The sequence below is a fragment of the Enhydra lutris genome, unplaced genomic scaffold (assembly GCF_002288905.1).
Source record: "Enhydra lutris kenyoni isolate GAN:26980312 unplaced genomic scaffold, ASM228890v2 scaffoldscaffold33, whole genome shotgun sequence".
Taxonomy (NCBI): Eukaryota; Metazoa; Chordata; class Mammalia; order Carnivora; family Mustelidae; genus Enhydra; species Enhydra lutris.
In genome coordinates, this window is record NW_019154117.1 from 4260820 (window position 1) to 4282112 (window position 21293).

The window sequence follows — 21293 nt, forward strand, 5'->3', positions numbered from 1 at the left end:
GTGAGATCACAGTTTATTTTATGATTCCTAAGTTTCAAACTGAGTCTTAGGATAATAATCCTTCTCTAGTCTTCTGTGAATATCCTTGAGTCAAAGTATGTAATTTAAGACTGAGTTTAAACTTGGGCAATTTGAGGGGTACCTGGGTGGCTCATTTGGTTAAGATCTGACTTCAGCTTAGGTCATGATCTCAGGGTCCTGGGACTGAGCCCCACATCAGGCTCTGTGCTCAGCGGGGAGTCTGCTTCTTCCTCTGCCTCTCCCACTACTTGTTTTCTCCCCCTCCCCCAAGTAGATAAATAAAAGCTTTAAAAAAAAAAAAACCTTGAGAAATTTGTGCTAAGGTGGCGGCATAGGAAGATCCTGAAGTCACCTACTCACATAGATCTACAATTCCCTGGGAAAAAGACCTGGAAACTAGCTGAACAACAACTCCACCACAAAAGGCCCACGTCAAGATGGGCACTGGGAGGCAGAGATAGATTGATTGATTTACTTGTCGTAGAACTTCAGCCTGAGGGGCTGCCTTTAGGTTTACTACTATATCTATAGGCTACAAAGGTGTCCTTGGGAATGTGCCCCAGGGGACACCATATTTGTGCTGTCTCTCAGCCTCACTGCTGCTCACTGATACCTCCCAGAAAGAAGTTAATATATACACCCAGTTTTTGCAGCTATTAGCCTGGGGACCAAATTGCCTGATCTGAAAGTCCACAAGCTTTATAGTGCGGTCCCACAGGGCTGTACACATTTGTGTACTTTATTTTATTTTTTTAGGATTTTATTTTTTTATTTGAGAGAACACCAGGGGGAGAGTGAGAGGGAGAAGCAGACTCTCCACTGAGCAGGGAGCCTTACACGGGGCTTGATCCCAGGATCCTGGGATCATGACCTGAGCCGAAGGCAGACCTTTCACCGACTGAGCCACCCAGGCGCCCCCTCTATTTTGTGTACTTTGTAAAAGCTGCTGCTTGAGTGTCTGGGTTCAAATTCAACCTGAAACTAGGTTCTGACAGAGAGACCTCACCCTGGTACACTCACAGGTCTTGGAACACTCTCACCAACAGTGAACTATTGAGAATAAGTCAGGTCTACAGCCATACCACCCTGAATGCGCCTGATCTCGTCTGATCTCGGAAGCTAAGCAGGGTCGGGCCTGGTTAGTACTTGGATGGGAGAATAAGTTAGACTGCTTAGGCAATCACAAAATTTGAGAGATAACCAAGAGCTCTAGGGCAAGGTTGAACAATAAAGTTCATCTCCCACATGAGACTGCTCCTTCAAGACTGGGAGAGGTAGCGGTTTTACGTGGTACAAAGAAACCAACCCGGAGCATCAAGCAAATTGAGGAGACAGAGGAGTAAGTTCTAAACAAAACAACAAGAAAAAACCTGAATGAAATGGAGGCAAGTGGGACTCCACAGTAAAGAGGACCTCGAAATACTAAAAATAGAAATACCATATGATGCAGTAATTCTGCTTCTGGGTATTTATCCAAAAAACCCCCAGAACACTACTTCAAAAAAGATGTATGTACCCTTATGTTCATCACAATATTATTTACAGTAGCCAAGGTATGATACCAACCTGAGAGTGCACTGACTGACTAACAGATTAAAAAAAAAGAAAGCAGGGGTGCGTGTCTGGGTGACTCAGTTGAGCGTCAGACTATTTGATTTTGACTCTGGTCACAATGTCAGGGTCAGTGGGATGGAGCCCCACATCAGGCTCCGTGCTCAGGGTGGAGTCTGCTTGAGAGTCTCTCTCCTCCTACCTCCTCCACTCCCCTGCTTACCCGCTCCCCTCTCTTTCTTCAAAATAAAATCTTTAAAAAAAAGAAAAAAGATGTGGGGTGGGGGCCCTGGTGGCTCAGTCAGTTAAGCATCCAGCTTCTGATTTCGGCTCAGTTCACAATCTCAGGGTTGTGAGATTGAGCCCCACATCAAGCTCCATATTGGGTGTGTAGCCTGTTGAAGATTCTCCCCCTCCCTCCATTCCCCACCCCCACTTCCTCCCTCCACTCCTCTTAAGAGAAAAAGGATGCAGGGGGAGGGAGGGAGTATAAAATAGAGTATCACTCAGTCATGAGAAAGAGTAATTCTTGCCATTTGACAACATGGTGGACCTTGAGGTATTACGCTAAGTGACCTAAGTCAGAAAGAAATACCTTTTGATTTCACTTAGATGTGGAATCTAAAATAACAAAATTTTGGGGCACCTGGGTGGCTCAGTCAGTTGAGTGTCTGCCTTCTGCTCAGGTCATGATCCCAGGGTCCTAGAATCAAGCCCTGCATTGGGCTCCCTGCTCACCGGGAAGCCTGCTTCTCCCTCTCCCTCTGCCTGCTGTTCCCCTCTCTCTCTCTCTCTCTCTCTCAGGTAAATAAATAAAATCTTTAAAAAGAGAAAATAACAAAACTTACAGACACAGAGAACAGAATGGTATTTGCCAGGGGAAAGAAGAATTTGGAGGTGGGCAGTGGGTAAAGGGAGGTCAAGAGGTACAAACTTGCAGTTATAAGTAAATCACGGAGACATAGCACACAGCATGGTGACTATAGTCAATAGCATTGTGCATATTTTAAGTTGCCCAGATGATAAATCTTAAAAGTTCTCATAAGAAAAAAATTGTTGTAACCTTTGTGATGGAGGGTGAGTAGACTTACTATGGTGATGATTGTGCAGTGTGTACAAATACCAAATCCTCGTGTTGCACATCTGAATCTAATACAGTGCTACATGTCAGTTACACCTCAGTAAAAATATAATAAACTTGGGCAATTTTACATAGAACTTCACTTTTTAATCTTTGTTTAAAGCCAAGCAATACTATGAAAAAATGTGCACAGTTTTCCATAAAAATGTATTTTAACAAGTGGGAAAGAGTTTATTTATTGTACCAAGCACATAGGAATTGGACTATAAAAACTATACGTAAAGACAGAATTAAGGGTTCCCACCAATGCATCCTGACATCCAGCCGGGACAGGTCTCCATAGGAGACCCCAGGATGTCTGTTACCATTGACATGTCAGCATCTTGGTACATTTAGCTTAAAGCAACATGGTTAAATGTTTAATAAAAGTTTTTGACTAACTGTAGGAGAGATATCCTAATCCCAACTATTTATTCTTTTTAAATTGCCTTTGTAAAACAGCCCATAATGTAGTAAAATTTAAGCAATATACCAGAAAACTATTAAGAAAAGCAAAAACTGAAATCCCAACAATATTGTTGACATATTGGTTAACATATTGGTAAAAATTTGCTTTTTCAGCATCTCTAAAAAATGTAAGTATATGGATATGTACAGTTTTTCCAGTTAGTACGTCAGTGGACAATATGGTGTGGATTGCTTTTCTCACACAACATCAAGTCATGAACCCTTTCCATGGACAGATATTACCACTTTTAATGTCTATACGATGTCTCCTACGAATCTGTTTTAATTTGCAGCCAGTCCACAGTTGAGAGACATGATTTTTCCATTTGATTGGCTGATAGAAACTCTGCTGTAGACAAACACATAAATATCTGAGTTTGGGGAGACAGAATTTTGGTTGTGTCATTGTTGTAAAACTGTGTCTTTACTTGCCAGGTGGGTCTTCAAGCAGCTCTATGATAAAGGCCTTGTGTATAGAGGAGTGAAAGTCATGCCTTTCTCCACCGCATGCAACACTCCACTGTCCAACTTCGAATCTCACCAGAACTACAAGGTGCGTGTGATATCATCGGGCATTAACTTGTACCATGGAAGTTAAAGGATTGTGATCACAGTAGCCAGTCCCGGTGTGGAATGTTAGCCTGGGGAGTCCGTCAGATTGACTGTTTCTTACGGAGTGCTGGTAATATTGCCAGTCACTGAACTGAGGCTCTATAAAGGGTAAAAGAGGGATTTTTTATCCCCTCGAGATTCGTGAACGGCGTATCTTTACCTGACAGCGTCTGCTTGTTTTGACCATATCTTTGTGCCTCTCTCGGGTTAATTAGTCCAGCTCTGCCCTGTTTGCCTCCAGTCACTGCTTTTGGAAGAGGTCTTGGTTTGAATGAGGATGCCTCATCTGGGACCTTGTCGTGTTAGTCATTTGTTACAAGTAGTTGGAAGCAAATCTGCTTTGTCCTTGGTCAGCAATATTATGATCTTTTTGTCTGATGGATGGAGTAACTGCTGTCGCTGCTGTGAAAGGAGAGTTGAGATGGGTCTCATGTTCACCGAAGTACACTCACTGCTTTACCTTATCTAGAAGGCGGTAAAGGCGGTGAGTTTGAAACGTGGAACTTCTCTTCTCGTGTGTGTACTCAGGAGGTGTTTTCATTTCTGAGACCTCATCTAGCCCTCTTTGTTTTTAAAGGACCTAGTTTGTTTGAGAATTGTATTAATACATTAAATATCTTTAAAACACAAGAAATCTTTATTTTTTTCACATTACCATAGTACAGTTATTACACCTAAGACAGGCCTCAGTCATCAGTAATATGAATTATCTATATAATGGTCTAATGCCTAGATATTATCAGTGTTCACATTTTCTTTTTTAAGATTTTATTTATTTTTTTGACAGAGAAAGACACAGCAAGAGAGGGAACACAAGCAGGGGAGTGGGAGAGAGAGAAGCAGGCTTCCTGCTAAGCAGGAAGTCTGATTCGGGGCTGAATGCCAGGACCTGGGATCATGACCTGAGCCGAAGGCAGACGCTTAACAGCTGAGCCACCCAGGTGCCCCATTGTTCACATTTCTGTATGTCTCTCAAATACCAGGCCTTTTTCCCTCTGTTGTTTGTTGTTGTTTTTTTTAAATCAGGATCTAAGAAAGGCTCATGTGTGGCTGCAGTTGTCCTTCAGGTCTGTTTTCATCGGTGGTCTCCATTTTGCTGTCTTCCCCTTTTTTTCCCTTGAAAATCATCATTTAGGAAACAGGTTTTATCTTACAGAGCTTCCTGTAATGAATTTTGCTGGTTATGTCTCCACGGTCCTCTAAATTGGAATGTCTCATGTTTGTTGATGTCTTTCCTTCGGCATGTGTTTCATGAACAGAGAGGTCACTGTTTAAAATGGCTTTCATTTGTAAATGGCTTTTCTCAGCATGATGTTTGTGACAGTCATCTGTGTTCTGTGGAGTTAGGGATCTTTTGTTCTAGCTCCTGTGCAAGTGAATAGTCCACAATTTATATATTTACAGCACATTTCTCTCCCACTTCCTTACAGCCTGATAGGTGACAGCTGTGTCAATCCAGTGTTTCTTTCCATGCGCGATTTTATACTTTTACTATCTGCCTAAGCATTCACAAACAGTATGTCGCGCTCTTAGGCTTGTCTTTAACTCCATACTTTGCACTTACTCCGTACCTTGCCGTTCATAGGAAGCATTAAGTTTTAAAGATTCTTCACCTTGACACATGTAGTTTTGAGTTAATTTTTATCTGCTGTACAGTGTTTGATATGACAGATTGCAGCGTATTCATTCTTTTGATAGACATTTTCAGGTGTTTTGAATGGTAGCAAACAGTGTTGCTGAGAACATTTTTGAACGTAAATCCTGTGTACTTATGCTGCAGTTTTCTTTGGCTTCTAGATTTCTACATGTTAGATCCCCAGACTAGCTGTGAGCTCCTAGAGCTTTTAGAGGGTATTCTCTTCTGTAAGTACACAAGTGCATTATCTTGGGATGAGCAGGCTGTGCAGAAGTAAACTGAGTTTCTGTTCTAAAAGGTAAACCAATTGTGGTATATAAAAGTATTTATCTTTTTTACGTCATCTGAATTTTCAGACATTGTATTATACATACATGAATTGTGCCCTACATTCTTTATTGTGCCTGGCCTCTCTTGCTCAAGGTTATGTTTGTGAAAAGTCATCCATGTTGTGTGTAGTTGTAGATCATCGTTCTAATTACTGTCTGGCACTTACTTTATCCACTGTACCATTGATGAGTATCTAGGTGATTCCCAGTTTGGGGCTCTGATCAGTAGTGCTACTCTGAACTTTGTAGAAGTGGGGAGCATGCATACACACGTCTTCTATGGGTTACATACCCAGCAGTGGAATTACTGAGTGTAATTAACACTTAGCTCTAGTACCAGGGTCGGCAAACTGTGAAGTGCCAGATAGTATTTTAGGCCTTGTAGGCTGGATGTTCTCTGTTGCAAGTACTCAACTCTGTCAAAACCATTCTTTGTTGTGGTATAAGAACACGGGTGAGGCCAGAGTTGGCCCGCGCATCATGGTTTGCTGCCTCCTACTCTGGAAGTCCTAATCTGTACTCCCTCCAGCCAGTGAGTACTCTGCTTTCTTGCCAGCGCTTAGCATTTTCTGTCTTTTCTCTAGCCAATCTACAGTTATGTTGGTTGCAACTAAGGTTTGTTTTTATTTCTAACTTTTGACATAATTTTAGACTTACTGAAAAGTTCATAATGATGGCCACCCTCTTTGACCACATCTGCATTGTCCACTCTCCCTCTAGGAAATGGCAGTAGAACAGGGCCCTTTGAGAGTAGGTTGTAGACATGATGTCCCTTTTCCTCTAAAGGTTTAAGTACATATTTCTTAAAATCCATACTCTTAAGTAATTGAAGTTAGGGAATGAACATTGTGAAGTGTTACCATCTAATCTGTAGGTTGATTCTGTTAGTGGTCCCACTGATGTCATTTTCAGCAGAAGAGAATCGTAGGGTATGTCTTTTGTTCGGGTGCTCCATGCCCAGCCTTCTTGGAGCAGCGCCTCAGTGTCTGGGATTCCTGATGCTGGCATTCCAGGCGCACAGGCCAGCACTCCTTCAGGTGTGCCTGACGTTTCCTGTGTGGATGAGGTGAAGTTTCCAGAGCTCCTCCTTCTCAGGGCACTTTATTCAGAACTCAGTGAGTTGGCCTGGGTCAGGGGATGAGTTTTTCTACTTTGGAGCTATTTATTAAATATTTTTAAATCCTTGATATTTCATGTTGCCATAGAGTTGGAACCAACTTTTTATTTAATGAACTGAATTAATATTGGCATATTGCAGTTTTAAGTACATGGTGTTTAAAAATGATTCATTCTTTTATTTTGGAATAAAGAATCATTCTACCTTTCGGAAGCATTATTTTGTTGAGCTGACTTTTTATGGATTTATTATAAAAGTAGGTCATTATAATAGTGAAGCCTCTAATGCATATTTGTCTTGATACATTTAAAATGTTTTACTTATGACTATCAAATTGTTAAAACATTTTTCAAGAATATGGAGAAATTAAATTGGAATTTCTTGCTTTGTATTTTCTTTTCATAAATATGGCAGCTGGTTTTTATTCTGGAAATCTGTTTTTTAGGATCAGTTCCCTTTTCTTCTGCACCTATTATTATGGATTTTATAAAAAGGTATTTTATCTCATTTTATCTCAGGATGTTCAAGACCCTTCAGTGTTTGTAACTTTCCCTTTGGAGGAAGATGAAAATGTGTCTTTGGTGGCTTGGACAACCACTCCCTGGACTCTACCTAGTAACCTTGCCTTGTGTGTTAATCCAGACATGCAGTATGTGAAGATTAAAGGTAAGTATGGGCCTGGTTATTTACGACTGATACAGAGACGATCACTTTACCTTATTTTGGGATAGAATGAAAGCTTACATTTCTTTTGGTGTAAAACTAAAAGTTTGTTGTCATTTTTTTGTTTTCTTAAGATTTTATTTATTTGAGAGAGAGAGAACATGAGCAGTGGGGAGCGGCAGAGTGAGAGGGAGAAGCAAGCTCCGCACTGAGCAGGGAGCCTGACTCGGGGCTTGATCCCAGGACCCTGGGACTGTGACCCAACCCAAAAGCAGATGCTTACCTGACTGAGCCACCCAAGCACCCCTAAAAATAGAAGTTTTTGAAAAAATGTTAGGCTTAAATAGAAAATAATCTCTACAAGAGGTGGGTTTTTTTCATTTTTGATTGAAAAGTAATGCACATAAAAATTTTAGAAGTAGAGAGATATAAAAAAAGGATACCTTAAAATTTTCAGATTGTAATACACTTTTACACGTGATGCCCCTGTTACAGGTGAGGAGCTGGAGATTCAGAGAGGTGCCTCTCATCATCATCAGGAACCCACCAACCAGTGAACTCATTCAGACACTAGCGTCAGATTGCACAGGTTAAGGGCCCAGTCCTGCAAGCGGTCCCCCCACCCCCCTACAGCCTCACTGCAGATGGCAGTTGCAAGTCCTGTGCTTCTGACAGACCTGTGACCTCCTCGAGTTGAATTCATTTGCTAAAGCAGCTCATAGCTCAGAGACACTGTACCAGTTTATTGTGAAAGGATGTAAAGGGTACATGTGAATGGTGGAATGCAGTACATGGGGTGAGGTCGGGGTGGTCCTGAGCACAGGACTTCTGTCCCCCATCGAGCTGGTGTGGGCTGCCCTCAGAGCATGTGGATGCATTCACTAACCTGGAAGCACTTCACACCCCATCCTTGGGGGTAATGGAGGCTTAACTACTTAGGCAGGATTCATTAAATCATTGGCTTTTGATGATTGAAAGCCATCCTTAGGTGACCTGGGGGCTTTCCAGACGTCCCCTCATTAGCATAACAAAGAACCCCTTTATGGCTGTTACCAGTTAGGAAATGACAAAGGTTTTAGGAGCTCTGCCAGGAATGGGGACTAAGACTGAAATATGTATGTATTGTAAGTCCTTGTGTCACAGAGTCAGTACCAAAACTTGAGAGTTCTGTGCCTTTCAGATAGTCCCTGGTAGAGAGTTAGCAAAGTCCTCATGAAGCTCTTTCCATAGAGATTTATGTGAAAAAAGAAGATTCTTACCTTCAGGTTTGGGTAGTTTATGGAAGGAAGGGAAACCCCGGAAAGAAAAGAAAGCCATAGTCAGAAAAGAAATGACCGTACAAGATAGGTGACTTGATTCACAGCGGCTTGTGAAGCAAGCAAAGGACTCGAAGGAAGGAATGGGGGAAGGGGGTGTGCAGAAAATAGGTGTTTTTATTACTACTTAGAAGTGCCTTGGGAGGGATTCCTGGGTGGCTCAGTTGGTTGGGTGACTGCATTCAGCTCTCGGGTCATGATCCTGGAATGCCAGGATCAAGTCCTGCATCGGGCTCCTTGCTCCGCAGGGTGTCTGCCTCTTTCTCTGACCCTCCCCTTTCTCCTGCTCTTTCTATCTCTCAAATTAAAAAAAAAAAAAAAAAAAGTGCCTTAGGAGCAGATAGGATCAGCAGCTGGTTTCTTCTGTTCCCAGCCATGGGCACAGAGCCTCTCCAGGCAGGGGCAGGCCCATGGCGAGAGTTCCCTGTGTCTCCCTGGGGATGTGGCCATTCATTCTCTAGTGAGCCTGATAATCTGAGGGGCCATCAGGTGAAAGGACTTCAGTCCTGTCCATCCACTGCCTGCATGCGACGCAGGTACCTAGTGAGCCATTTGTCCTGAGTTTTATCCAGAAAGCGTAGACTCTGGTGACAGTGAAGGTCTGATGCAGCCAGAGCTGGTGGGTGGCAGTGTCGTTTGTAGTGGCTTTTCAGTGAATTGCAAAGGCCTTCTCAATGATCTGTTGATTCTCATGTTTCTTACAGTGAACTGAATATACGTCATAGACTCTAGCAAATCCTTGGGTATATCAGGGGTGCCTGGCTGGCTCAGTTGGAAGAGCATGCAGCTGTTGATCTCAGGGACATGAGTTCAAGCCCCATGGTGGGTGTAGACATTACTTAAATAAAAACTTTTTTTTAAGATTATTTATTTATTTATTTATTTGACAGAGATCACAAGTAGGCAGAGAGGCAGTCAGAGAGAGGAGGAAGCAGGCTCCCTGCTGAGCAGAGAGCCCGACGTGGGGCTCGATCCCAGGACCGTGGGATCATGACCTGAGCTGAAGGCAGAGGCTTTAATCCACTGAGCCACCCAGGCACCCCTAAATAAAAACTTTTAAAAAATCCTTTGGTATGTCATACTTTACAGGTGGGAGTTTAGTCTTTTTTATGAGGCGATTTGCCATTTGCTATTAAATTGTAAATGTTTATACATTTATTTTAGCTTTTCTATTCCTAGAATAGTATCCTCCAGAAACACTCTAATAAGGGTACAAAGATAAATGCAATGGTATTCATTACCCCCATGTTCACAGTAGTAACAATCTGAAAACAACTTCAATGTCTAGTATTATTTGATAGGTTAAAAATGACTTGCACTTCTTTAGAATGGAGTACAGTACAGCTATTTAGAATGAGAAAGGACAGTCTGTGTTGATATATGGAAAGATGTTCACAATATAGTATGTAAAGACAGACTGAAAATGGTATTGACTGATACCCCATAATTATTTTTTTTTTCAAAGTAGCCATTTACATAAGATTTGTGTTAGTATACACAGAAAAAAATACCTGGAGGGACACACTCAAATGATAGTGTCAAGATGAGTGGGGACTTTTACTCAGGGAGTTTTTTGATTTGTTAATGTTACAGTTTTTAAGCATTCCCATATATTACCTCTGGTTGGAGAAAATAAAGATTACTTTATGTAAAATGGAGAGAAGTTCAGTTAAGTGCATGTGCTATTTTTGTCTTCTTTGGGTCTGAAAAGCAGTGTGCATTGGTGCCCTGGTGCATTTTTTGGTAACTGCTGCGCAAATAGGGTGTGGCAATATGGGACCCCACAAGGGAGGATGTGGGATCATGACCTGAGCTGAAGGCAGAGAAGCTAGACTCTGCCGAAGTTTGAATGTCACTGAAGTCCACTTTTCCCCTTGCTCTCCTAGATGTTGTCAGAGGAAAATTACTCATTTTAATGGAAGCCAGATTATCAGCCCTCTATAAATTGGAGAGTGACTATGAGATCCTTGAAAGGTGAATATAAAATTACTGATTTGTGCATGTGTGTGTGTTAACTTTGAAAGGTGAAACACTTTATTACCCAAAAGGTCAGTTTTTCAAGTTCAGCTAATACTACTGAGTACATTCACGTCACACATTGCAGCATTAACAACTAAGAAACAAGTAGTAAACCAGGAGGGAGTTGTGACTTAATTGTCTGTAGTTTCATTTCTTTGAGGATTTTAGTCTAATTATGGGTTTGCCTTTATCCTTTTTCTAGATTTCCTGGTACCTGTCTCAAAGGCAAGAAGTACAGGCCCCTGTTTGACTATTTTGTGCAGGTGAGCTTAGAGACCTCTACCACGCGGGTACTCCGTACCTAAGTACTGGGTCACCGGAGTGCTGTGATGATGCCTGTAGTGGGAGTCTCTGTACTGCTGTCCCATGGCTTGTATGGTGTGCCTGGCTTATACGGTTGTCTGTGGCTTATTAGGTGTCTGTGTCTTGTGTGGGTTTCCTGTGGCTTGTGTGGATGTCCTGATCCAAAGTCTGTCTTAGTAGTAACAAAGTTAAATTGTGTTTGTATTGCTTTCTTGGTTTAATCATTAAAATCTATGGGAATGTTTTTAATACTTTTCTCAGGTTAGAAAAGGAAGCACATAAGTTTGTATATTTTTGTTGTTTATAGTCTACATATCATCCAGGAAATTTATTGTTTTTTTTTGTTTCTTTGTTAGGTTTGTTTTGTTCTGTTTTTTTGTTTGTTTGTTTGTTTGTTTGTTTGTTTTAAACAAATTTAAGATAGTGCTCAGAATAAAACCTGTGTGTAACAATAAACAGAGTTCATTTCAAGGAAACTGATGAGGCGGGTGTTCTAAAACCTGGCCACCAAGGCAAAGTTCATACATGTGTTAACTTAGTTTTCTTAAGAGTCACAGAGCTGTTTTGTGCAGTTTTCATTTTCTGGCAACAGAGATTCCATAGTTGCAAGCCCACCACCATCATCAAAAGAATAGAGTCCGCAGGAATTTCCCATTGATCCCCATCTCTTCAGGGATAGAGTTTGGTTAGTGCAGGTGACCTCTGCCATTTGGGCTCTGTCCACAATATTGCTCACATCTGTCTCTTCATTTTTGTGCTCCTTGAGTGTTTTCCCATGTTTCTCATCGTCCAAGTACTGTGGCACCGCCTGGCACAGTGACTCTTGACTTCCCCACACATAGCTGCTATAGCCTGCTATTGCCCAGAAGCCTTACCAATAACACAGTCGGCTAACACATAGTTTGTATATTATGTGTGTTATATACTATATTCTTTTTTTTTTTTTTAAGATTTTATTTATTTATTTGACAGAGAGAGAGATCACAAGTGGGCAGAGAGGCAGGCAGAGAGAGAGGGGAAGCAGGCTCCCCGCCGAGCAGAAAGCCCGATGCGGGGTTCGATCCCAGGACCCCGGGATCATGACCCCGGGATCATGAGCCGAGCCAAAGGCAGAGGCTTTAGCCCACTGAGCCACCCAGGCACCCCTGTTATATACTATATTCTTAAATTGAGATAGAGGAAAAAAAATTATTAAGAAAATTGTAAGGAAGAGAAAATATGTAATAGTATTTTCAGTAGTATACATACATTTATTGAAAAAAGCTTCTTGGTGTTTTAAACAGTTCTGAACACTTTGTTTTCCCAACCAATAAGTATATATGAAAACTTTTTCTTTACAAAAAGACACAAAGTATAAAGTCCTAGCATGTCTTATACTGTCCAGAATAGAAAAAGTCAACTTTCCATATTATGAGATTAGCAGAACCATGATACATAAACTTGGAAAAGTTAACATGTGTGTATAAATACCAGTTAATTTATAGTCTGAGTATAGATGTGGCACTTCCAAGAATAATTGCCAGGTTGAATGTGGCCTATACAAAAATTGCAGCATAGTGTAGAGAAGTAGGAATTTTTACAGAATCACACTCAGTGATCTGTAATGTAGTATGAACTACATTTTAATAAGCTAAAGGAGAAAAACAGCACCTCAGCAAGTACTGAAAAGCCTTTAATAAAACTCAGCTTCCCTGTGTTTAAGTCTCTTAGAAAACAAGGAATAAAGAAAACTTCTTCACTAAAAAAGAAAAAAAAAATCCACATATTGGTGGGCCAGGCAGGAGTGGTTGCCCACCAGGAAGGCGATGTCCTACACCCGGTGGCTTTGGGTCACCAGCTCTAGTGGCTCCCCAGCAGGCCTGGAGACATAGGGCAACTGCCCCATGGCCATCAGCAGCTGTGGCCACATGTGGGCTGGGTGCCTTTAAGGGAGGAGTCTGCGCCCAACCAGAGCAGGCTTCAGGCCACAGCTGTCCTGATGCAGCCCCGGAGCCCGGTTCCCAGAGGGCTGGGAGCAGGAGTGCCAGTGCTGTCCCTGCTCTCTGGGCCTTCTGTGGCCCAGCCTCCTGTCTGCCAGCCCTGGGTGCTGGACCCCACCACCCTGTCACCATAGGACCTGCAGCACTGCCTGTCCCCAGGGCCCCAGGGGACTGACAACAGCCTCGGCAGTTTCCCTGGGTACTCAGGGCAGCAGGTGTCATTTCCGTACCAGTCACCTTTAATTCAGTCTCCTGGAGACTGGGGTGGGCAGTTGAAAATAAACACCTTGTGGCTTTTGCTGTCCACTCTTAGGGAGAAAAATGTTTAAGTAGACCCTCAATCTATGTTGTTCAAGGGTTAGCTGTAAAGACCTTCCTCCTCCCTGTGCGCCTGCATCGCTTGCCCCCATACTCCTCTCAAGCTTACTCCGCTTGGCCTGACTACTTCCTAACCACATCCTCTAATGTTGCTTTAAACATCTCCTTTACTGCTTTTCCTCCTTCCCTGCCTTTGTTTTCACTATGTTTTCCTCCTGTTTAAAAAATTCCTCTCCTTTCTTTAAAGTCAGATGTACAACCCACTCTTCAAAGCTGAATTCAGATACCATCTGAAAAAACATTTTTTTGAAATGCCTCTGGTTTCTCCTGAAAAATGTCATTGCTCCATTCTTCTCTTGTATATCTTAACATATTTTACTTTTTTTTTTTTCTTTTTTTTTTGTCTTCAAACTCTCACTAGGGGCGCCTGGGTGGCTCATTCGGTTAAAGCATCTGCCTTCAGCTCAGGTCATGATCCCAAGGTCCTGGAATTGAGCCCCTGTCGGACTCCCTGCTAAGCGGGGATTCTGCTTCTCCCTCTCCCTCTACTCCTGTGCCACCCCCCGCACCATTCTTTCTCTTTCCCTCTCTCTCTCCCTTTCTTTCAAATAAATAAAATATTTGGGGAATAAAAGAAACATAGGAATACTATGTGCCTTTTTCATAAGATCATTGGATTAAATGTGATTAAGTATGAAAATCATTTCGGGGAAAAAAATCATTTCTGAAAGTACATTTTGCAGAAGCAGAAAGACAAGAAAGCAAAGGGTCAGTTTAGCTGAATCAGTGTGTGCAAGGAGTTAGAGATGAAGGTAGAAGTAGGTCTGCAGCATTTTATGTAGTAACCTGACTTTTCAACAATGTTTCTCTACAGTGTGTGGAGCGCCTTTAACTAGAACTTGTCGCTCTGGGCCCCCATTCCAGATTTTTTGTGGTTTGCCTTTGTAGGAGGGCTGACAGGAAGGTGACTGGGAGCAGCACTCCAGAGGTGTGGTGGGTGAGGGGACATATTCTGAGGCTGCATGAGAAGCTGCACGCAGGGAATAAGGGCAGGGCTGGGAGATTGGAAGAACTAATTAAGCCCAGTTTTATGACTAAGGAAGTTAGAACATTTTCAAGTCTTCAGGTACTTATTTCATTTCTAAGAGAGAGATTATTCATAGAAAAGAGCATATTTCTTCCCAATCTGAATTATGCTGTCCTCTTCCTGAAAAGAATTGTGCATGTGAAGTTTTTTCAGGGGCGTTTGACTGGCTCAGTGGTTAGAGTGTGTGCCTCTTGGGGTCTGGAATTCGAGCTCCACATTAGGTACAGAGACTACTTTTTAAAAAAACTTTTTTTTTTTTTTTTTAAGGAGACTAGCTTTTTTTTTTTTTTTTTTTTAAGATTTTATTTATTTATTTGACAGACAGAGATCACAAGTAGGCAGAGAGAGAGGAAAGCAGGCTCCCCGCTGAGCAGAGAGCCCGATGCGGGGCTTGATCCCAGGACCCCAAGATCATGACCCGAGCTGAAGGCAGAGGCTTTAACCCACTGAGCCACCCAGGTGCCCCGAGACCAGCTTTATTTAAAATTTTAAAAAAAAAAAGTTTTTTTCAGGTTCTTATCATATGCTGTTACAAAATTGATGAATGACGTGGCAGTGTTTCATTCACTGTGCCTGCTGACCTTTCTGTTCCAGTGCAAGGAGAATGGTGCTTTCACGGTACTTGCTGACAACTACGTGCGGGAGGAGGAGGGCACAGGAGTGGTGCACCAGGCTCCTTACTTCGGTGCTGTGAGTACTAGAAGTCTTGCAATCGTGTCTATGGGAAGGGAGCGTCGTGGCCACTGAGTCGTGTGTGTGTGTGTGTGTGTGATGCACCTCGTTCTTGGGCACACTGGCCCTACTCTTCAGGCTTACTACCCCCAAAGATGGTTTATCAAGCTTAAATCTGCAATTTCCTTTCATTCTGAGCTGATCTCTGAAAATGGCGAGCTGAATCCTGGGTGTTGCTGGGCATTTTGCTTCCGTTCATTCATAATTTACTCTCTGTGCACTTTGCTCTTTTCGGTGTGCAGTTCTGTGAGTTCTGAAAAGGGCATCGACTCACATAGGCCCTGTGATCATCAGAGTGCAGAGAGGTGCCACACCTCCAGGGCACTCTCGAGTAAGTGCCATCGTGAGAGCAGAACTTGACCTCCTCAAAGCTGTATGGTGTGGCTAATTTTAAATTTTTCCCAGAGTAATTTTTCTAAAAATGCAAACATTTCTAAAAATTTTCTAAAAATGCTGTTGATGTCATTTGTGTATGAACAAAACGCCCACTGGGGACAATGCTTGATCGTTCTGTCCGTGGGAGTGAAGTTAGTCTCTCTCCATTCATTTTGCTTTCGCGCTTAACCTCTGCAGAGATTTTTATTATAGGACTCTTCAAATATACACAGATGTAAAGAGGTATTAAAATAAATCCTGGGGATGCCTGGGTGGCTCAGTGGTTTAAGCACCTGCCTTCGGCTCAGGTCATGATCCTGGGATCGAGCCCCACATGGGGCTCTCTGCTCAGCAGGGGTCCTGCTTCCTCCTCTTTCTCTGCCTGCCTCTCTGCCTACTTGTGATCTGTCTGTCAAATAAATAAATAAAATCTTAAAAAAAAAAATCCTGATGTTCACGACATCCAGCTGTATTAATTATCAACATTTGGGATGTCTGTTTCTTCTATCTTCTACCTTGTCCTCTTCCCCCACACCTTCTCCGCTTTGGCGTGAGGATTTTGAAACAAATCCTCAACATCCTTTTCTTCATCTGCAGATATTTCCCTACACAACTGTGACTGATATGGCCCTTTATTTTTAATATTGCCACCATCCCACTGTTGTACCCAATAAAGTTAATGCTTCCTTAGTGTCACCTAATACCTGATCAGTACTCAGTATGATGGAAGCAGTCTTCATAATACTGTTTACTGGGTTTCAAGAACTAGTCCAGTTTTAGTTATTCATAATTTTAGGGTCAACTGGTATGATTCCTACACTGATAATAAATAATAAAAAGAAAACTTCTTGGTTTTGAATTGTGGTTTAGGTTTTCCCATTAAAATGTATTTGTCATACATGAAAAAGTGCTCCATATCACTCGGCATCAGGGAAATACAAATCAAAACCACAATGAGATACCACCTCACACCAGTCAGAATGGCTGAAATTAACAAGTCAGGAAATGACAGATGCTGGCGAGAATGCGGAGATGTCATCGGCCAAGTGGCAGCCCAGCTTTTTCCTTACCAGTATGGATGTCTCATTTGTTTTTGTTGTCTGACTAGTCTGGCTAGAACTTCTGGTACTATGTTGACTAAAAGTGGTGAGAATGGACATCCTTGTCTTGTTCCTGGCTATGGAGTAAAAGCTGTCAGTTTTTTTCACCATTTAGTGTGGTGTTAGCTATGGGTTTTTCATATATGGCTTCAATTATGTTGAGGTATGTTCCCTCTGAACCCACTTTGTTGAGTTTTTTTCACAAGTGGGTGTTGAATTTTGTCCAGTGCTTTTCTGCATCTATTGAGAGGATCATAGAGTTTTTACCCTTCGTTTTGTTAATGTGATGTAGCACATTGATTGATTTGTGGATACTGAACCATCCTTACATCCCCAGAGTGAATACTACTTGATTAGGATTAGGTTAATGATTTCTTTTACTGTAGTGTCGAGTGGAGTTTGTTGGGTATTTTTGTGTCTGTGTTCATGAGGGATACGTGTGTGTCATCTTCCTCCTTCTTTAGTGGATACCGTCCTGTATGCAGGGGTGTGTGCAGTAACGGCTGGGAAGAGGATGTAATCCCTGTCCAGCTACAAGGCTCTGGGATTCTCTAAATGGTCCTGAATTAACTTCAGCTGAGAAGATAATTAAAGCCCATTGCACTTAGGTGTCAGAATACTGAAGCATTCTCTTGTAAATCTGTCACCTCCCACACTCCTATCTGGTACACACTCAACCTGTTTCATTCCCCTTGTCCCCAGGACGACTATCGGGTCTGTATGGACTTCAACATCATTCAGAAAGACTCTCCTCCCGTTTGCCCTGTGGACGCTTCAGGCTGTTTCACGGCAGAAGTGACAGATTTCACAGGACAGTATGTGAAGGTCTGTGTCTCTGTGACGGAGAAAGGTGTGGGTTTCATCACACTTCTTTCTTTAAGCAGCTTTTTATTAAATAGCTTCCATATCTGGATTTTTTTTCCAGGAAGTTGGTTTGGTTTGGTTTCAGCACAAACCAGAAAAAGATAGATATTAGCAGCCACATTCTAAGGGTCTAGTATCTTCAGAGGAAGCATGCTAGTTTCCCAGGCAGGAGTCCTTTGAACTGAGCACTGACTGGTAACTCCTGAAGCAGTGCTGAGGCTTCAGGGCCGTTGTCGCTGGTGGAACACTTCACTACCTCACGTGGTCTGGAAGTGCTCAGTAAGATACCTAAAGTTAGACTGTGCCTCAGTTGTGGACAGAGTATATTTTACAATACATGTGGGGTTTTTTTGTTTTTGTTTTTGTTTTTTTGACAGAGAGAGAGACAGTGAGAAAGGGAATACAAGCAGGGGGAGTGGGCAGAGGGAGAAGCAGGCTTCCCGCCAAACAGGGAGCCTGATGCGGGGCTTGATATCAGGACCCTCGGATCATGACCCGAGCTGAAGGCGGCCGCTTAATGACTGAGCCACCCAGGCACCCTTACATGTGTTATTTTTGCCTGTTAGATATTATTATTTTTGCCTGTTAGATATTATTATATACGTAATTCTTGGGTGTTACCAAGAATTGCAGGATATTTTAGTGGCTAGATTTTTATTTTTTAAACAGGATGCTGACAAAAACATCATCAGGACTCTGAAGGAGAAAGGCCGACTTCTTGTCTCCAGCACCTTCACTCACAGTTACCCCTTCTGCTGGAGGTGAGAAAAAGTGAAGACTTCCAGCTCGAGCTTCTAGCCTGTGGGGGCCATGTAGCATGTGTGCCCGTTCCACAGTCTGCGGTCCCCCTCTCATTTGTAAGCTTTACGGTTAGTGTGGGGAAACTGCCCTCTTGAATTCCATTCCTCTTGTATAGTTCCTCTTTTCCTCCGCACTTGTCTGGGAAATATTGACATGTACAGATGTTTTGTGTCAGGGCCACATTTCTTTAAAATGAGACATATCTCTAAAATTTCCCAGTGGAACTTGGGGAGAGATAGAAGATGACACAAGTTAGAATACAAGATCGTGCTGTGAAGATGTGCATGGAATTGGAATGTTCAGTGCCATCAAGTCTGTTCCCACATTGCCTCTTTGCTGAAGCTGCTGTCATTTCCTAGACAGCTGTCACACACCAGCAGAACCATATTTTTTTTCTTATTCTTTAAATCTTTTACCTTCTTGGTGTTGTGGAGGGAGAGGACCAGGACCAGGGACAAGGCATTAATGTTTGAAAAAAAAAAAAAGAAAGAAAGAAAAGGAGTTTTAGCAGAAGGCCAAGTAGATGGGGGTGATGTCAGTAAGAGACTAAAAGTTGCTCTCACCGTGGGTGCCTGGATACCTCGGCCTGACCAGCCACATGTTGCATTTTTGCTTCCCCAGGTCAGACACTCCCCTGATTTACAAAGCCGTGCCCAGCTGGTTCGTGCGGGTGGAGCACATGGTGGACCAGCTCCTGCGGAACAACGACCTGTGTTACTGGTGAGCAGGGGGCCAAGTGTCCTCACAGGGTCCTGTGTCATGTGCTCACACTTCTCCCAGATTATAATAATTCTGATGTCTCTCTTTTAGTCTGTGTTTTCAGGACCACAGATTAAATAATATTAAAGGAAGTAGCATCCTTCCTAAGATAAGGCAAATGGAGGGAGCATTTTGCCTTTCTGTTAGCCTTAGATAATAGTCATTTTCAGGATAAATGTTTATTTTTGAATCTACCTACAGAAGCTATATGTGCTTCCTGCTTTTGATGCGTGCTGAGTTCATAGACCGTGCCAGTGAGCACTGGTGGGACAGAAGCTGAATAAAGGCTGAATAAAGTCGGGCTGAATCTGTGTATTAATGGAACACTGTTTTTCACCGAGAGCTCTGAGGGCGATCACTATTTCTTACTTCCACAAGAACCCAATCTGACTTAAAAACTGCATTTCATTTTGGAAGAATGGGGAGAATCTCAGGGTAGTAAAAGGAAAGGATTATGAACTACTACGAACTATAGCTTTGAGAGAGAGAGAGCATGTGCACACATGAGCAGGGGGTGGGGAGGAAAAAAGGGAGGAGAGAAAGAATCTTAAGGAGACTCCACACTGAGCACAGCTTAATATCACAACCTGAGATCATGACTTGAGCTGACACTCAACCAGCTGAGCCACACAGGTGCTCCATGAACAAGCTTTTTGTACTTTCTAGCAAATTGACCCTGATTTCTCCAAAAGAAAGCAGTTTTTCATTTTTATTCTTAGGAAGCTCTTCAGTTGCCCTACTGTGTGAAGTGCTGGGTATGCGTTGTTGGGCTGTGGTCTCATGAGGGTACAGACCTATAAACCGACCTTTGTAATACCGGGCACAACTGGGGTGCTTGAGAACAGGATGTGTGAGGCCCGGGGTGCCCTAACCAGCCTACTGCTTAGGAAGATTTCCTGCCGAACTGGACTTCAGGGTATAAGGAGCCATGGGATTGACTAAGCTTGGTGGGGAGAGGAGAGGAGGGGAGGCTGCAGGATGAAGGTTATCATGGTGGAGGGATGGCGTAGGCTGAGGCGGTTAGGTGAGAAGCTGTATTCTAAGGAATTACCTCATTGCCAGAGCTTAGAGTGCAATGGCAGGAGACCCCCCCCCTCCCCAAGAGCCTCAGGAGGCGGCTCCGGATCAGCCATCCATAGCCCAGCCTGTTGTGTGGGTGCTGGGAGCCCATGCTAATGAGTGTCGGTAACAACAGTATTGTGTGGACGCCCTGAAGACTAGGTCGGAGTGAGGCCAGGGTGGTTGGCATCATGGTGACTGGTTGAGGGCTGCTGCCATCCCCGAGCTGGGGGCAGTGCAGGGAAGCACGTGCGCTGTGGGGTTCCTGTTACAGAGCATTTCCGGGCTGAATTCACGATAGGTGCAGCACCGTGAGTGTCCTGTGCTGTCCACACAGAGCACGTCCTCCTAGGAGTGAGCACAGCATCTCTAGGGCAGCAGGTCCACAGAGCTTTTGCAAAGATTTATGCAGATCTGATTTACAGATTTGCTTACTGATGTTCTCAGGCGTTGACTGTTGACCTGTCTATTGCAGGGTCCCAGAGTTTGTGCGAGAAAAGCGATTTGGAAATTGGCTGAAAGATGCACGTGACTGGGCGATTTCCAGAAACAGATACTGGGGCACCCCCATCCCCCTGTGGGTCAGCGATGACTTTGAGGAGGTGAGACGGGGCCTTGTGTTCTCACGTTGATTTTTGCTGAAGCACTTCATTTGTACATCTGGATGTAGTTTCTTTTTTCTTTGCCCCTTTCTTATTTCATCCATTTTTCTTTATTCCTTCCTAGAATAATATAAATAAGAATTTGGGAGGTTTTTTAAAATTTATTTTTACTTTACTTTTATTAAATACAATTTTTTAAATCTCCCTCTGTGTAAAAGTAAAGAAGGCAATTTGTATTTTTCTTAGGGAACCCACATGTGTGTGTAAATACGTATATAGGTCTATGGATGTACCCCCACGTGCTGGACAGAAGCCACCATGGGGGTACATCCATAGACCCATATACGTATTTATACACACAATCACCTGGTTTTATAAATTCAAGGTTGGCAGTGCTTTGGTAATGTTTTTTAAGCCTTCCCTTTTAACTGCCATGAGGGGGGATTTCACATGCCATGACTT

General features: G+C 42.8%; 1 protein-coding gene across 2 annotated transcripts in view; it reads left to right on the plus strand.

The window, feature by feature from the left end:
* Nucleotides 1-21293, plus strand: part of LOC111153532 (isoleucyl-tRNA synthetase) — a 69448-nt gene that overhangs the window by 13505 nt on the left and 34650 nt on the right. For both annotated transcript variants that reach the window (XM_022512583.1, XM_022512582.1), the window contains exons 6-14: nt 3596-3713; nt 7373-7520; nt 10720-10807; nt 11055-11115; nt 15134-15229; nt 17449-17571; nt 18280-18371; nt 19033-19131; nt 20705-20831. In XM_022512583.1, the coding sequence (XP_022368291.1) occupies nt 3596-3713; nt 7373-7520; nt 10720-10807; nt 11055-11115; nt 15134-15229; nt 17449-17571; nt 18280-18371; nt 19033-19131; nt 20705-20831 (952 nt within the window). The remainder of the gene's footprint in view (nt 1-3595; nt 3714-7372; nt 7521-10719; nt 10808-11054; nt 11116-15133; nt 15230-17448; nt 17572-18279; nt 18372-19032; nt 19132-20704; nt 20832-21293) is intronic.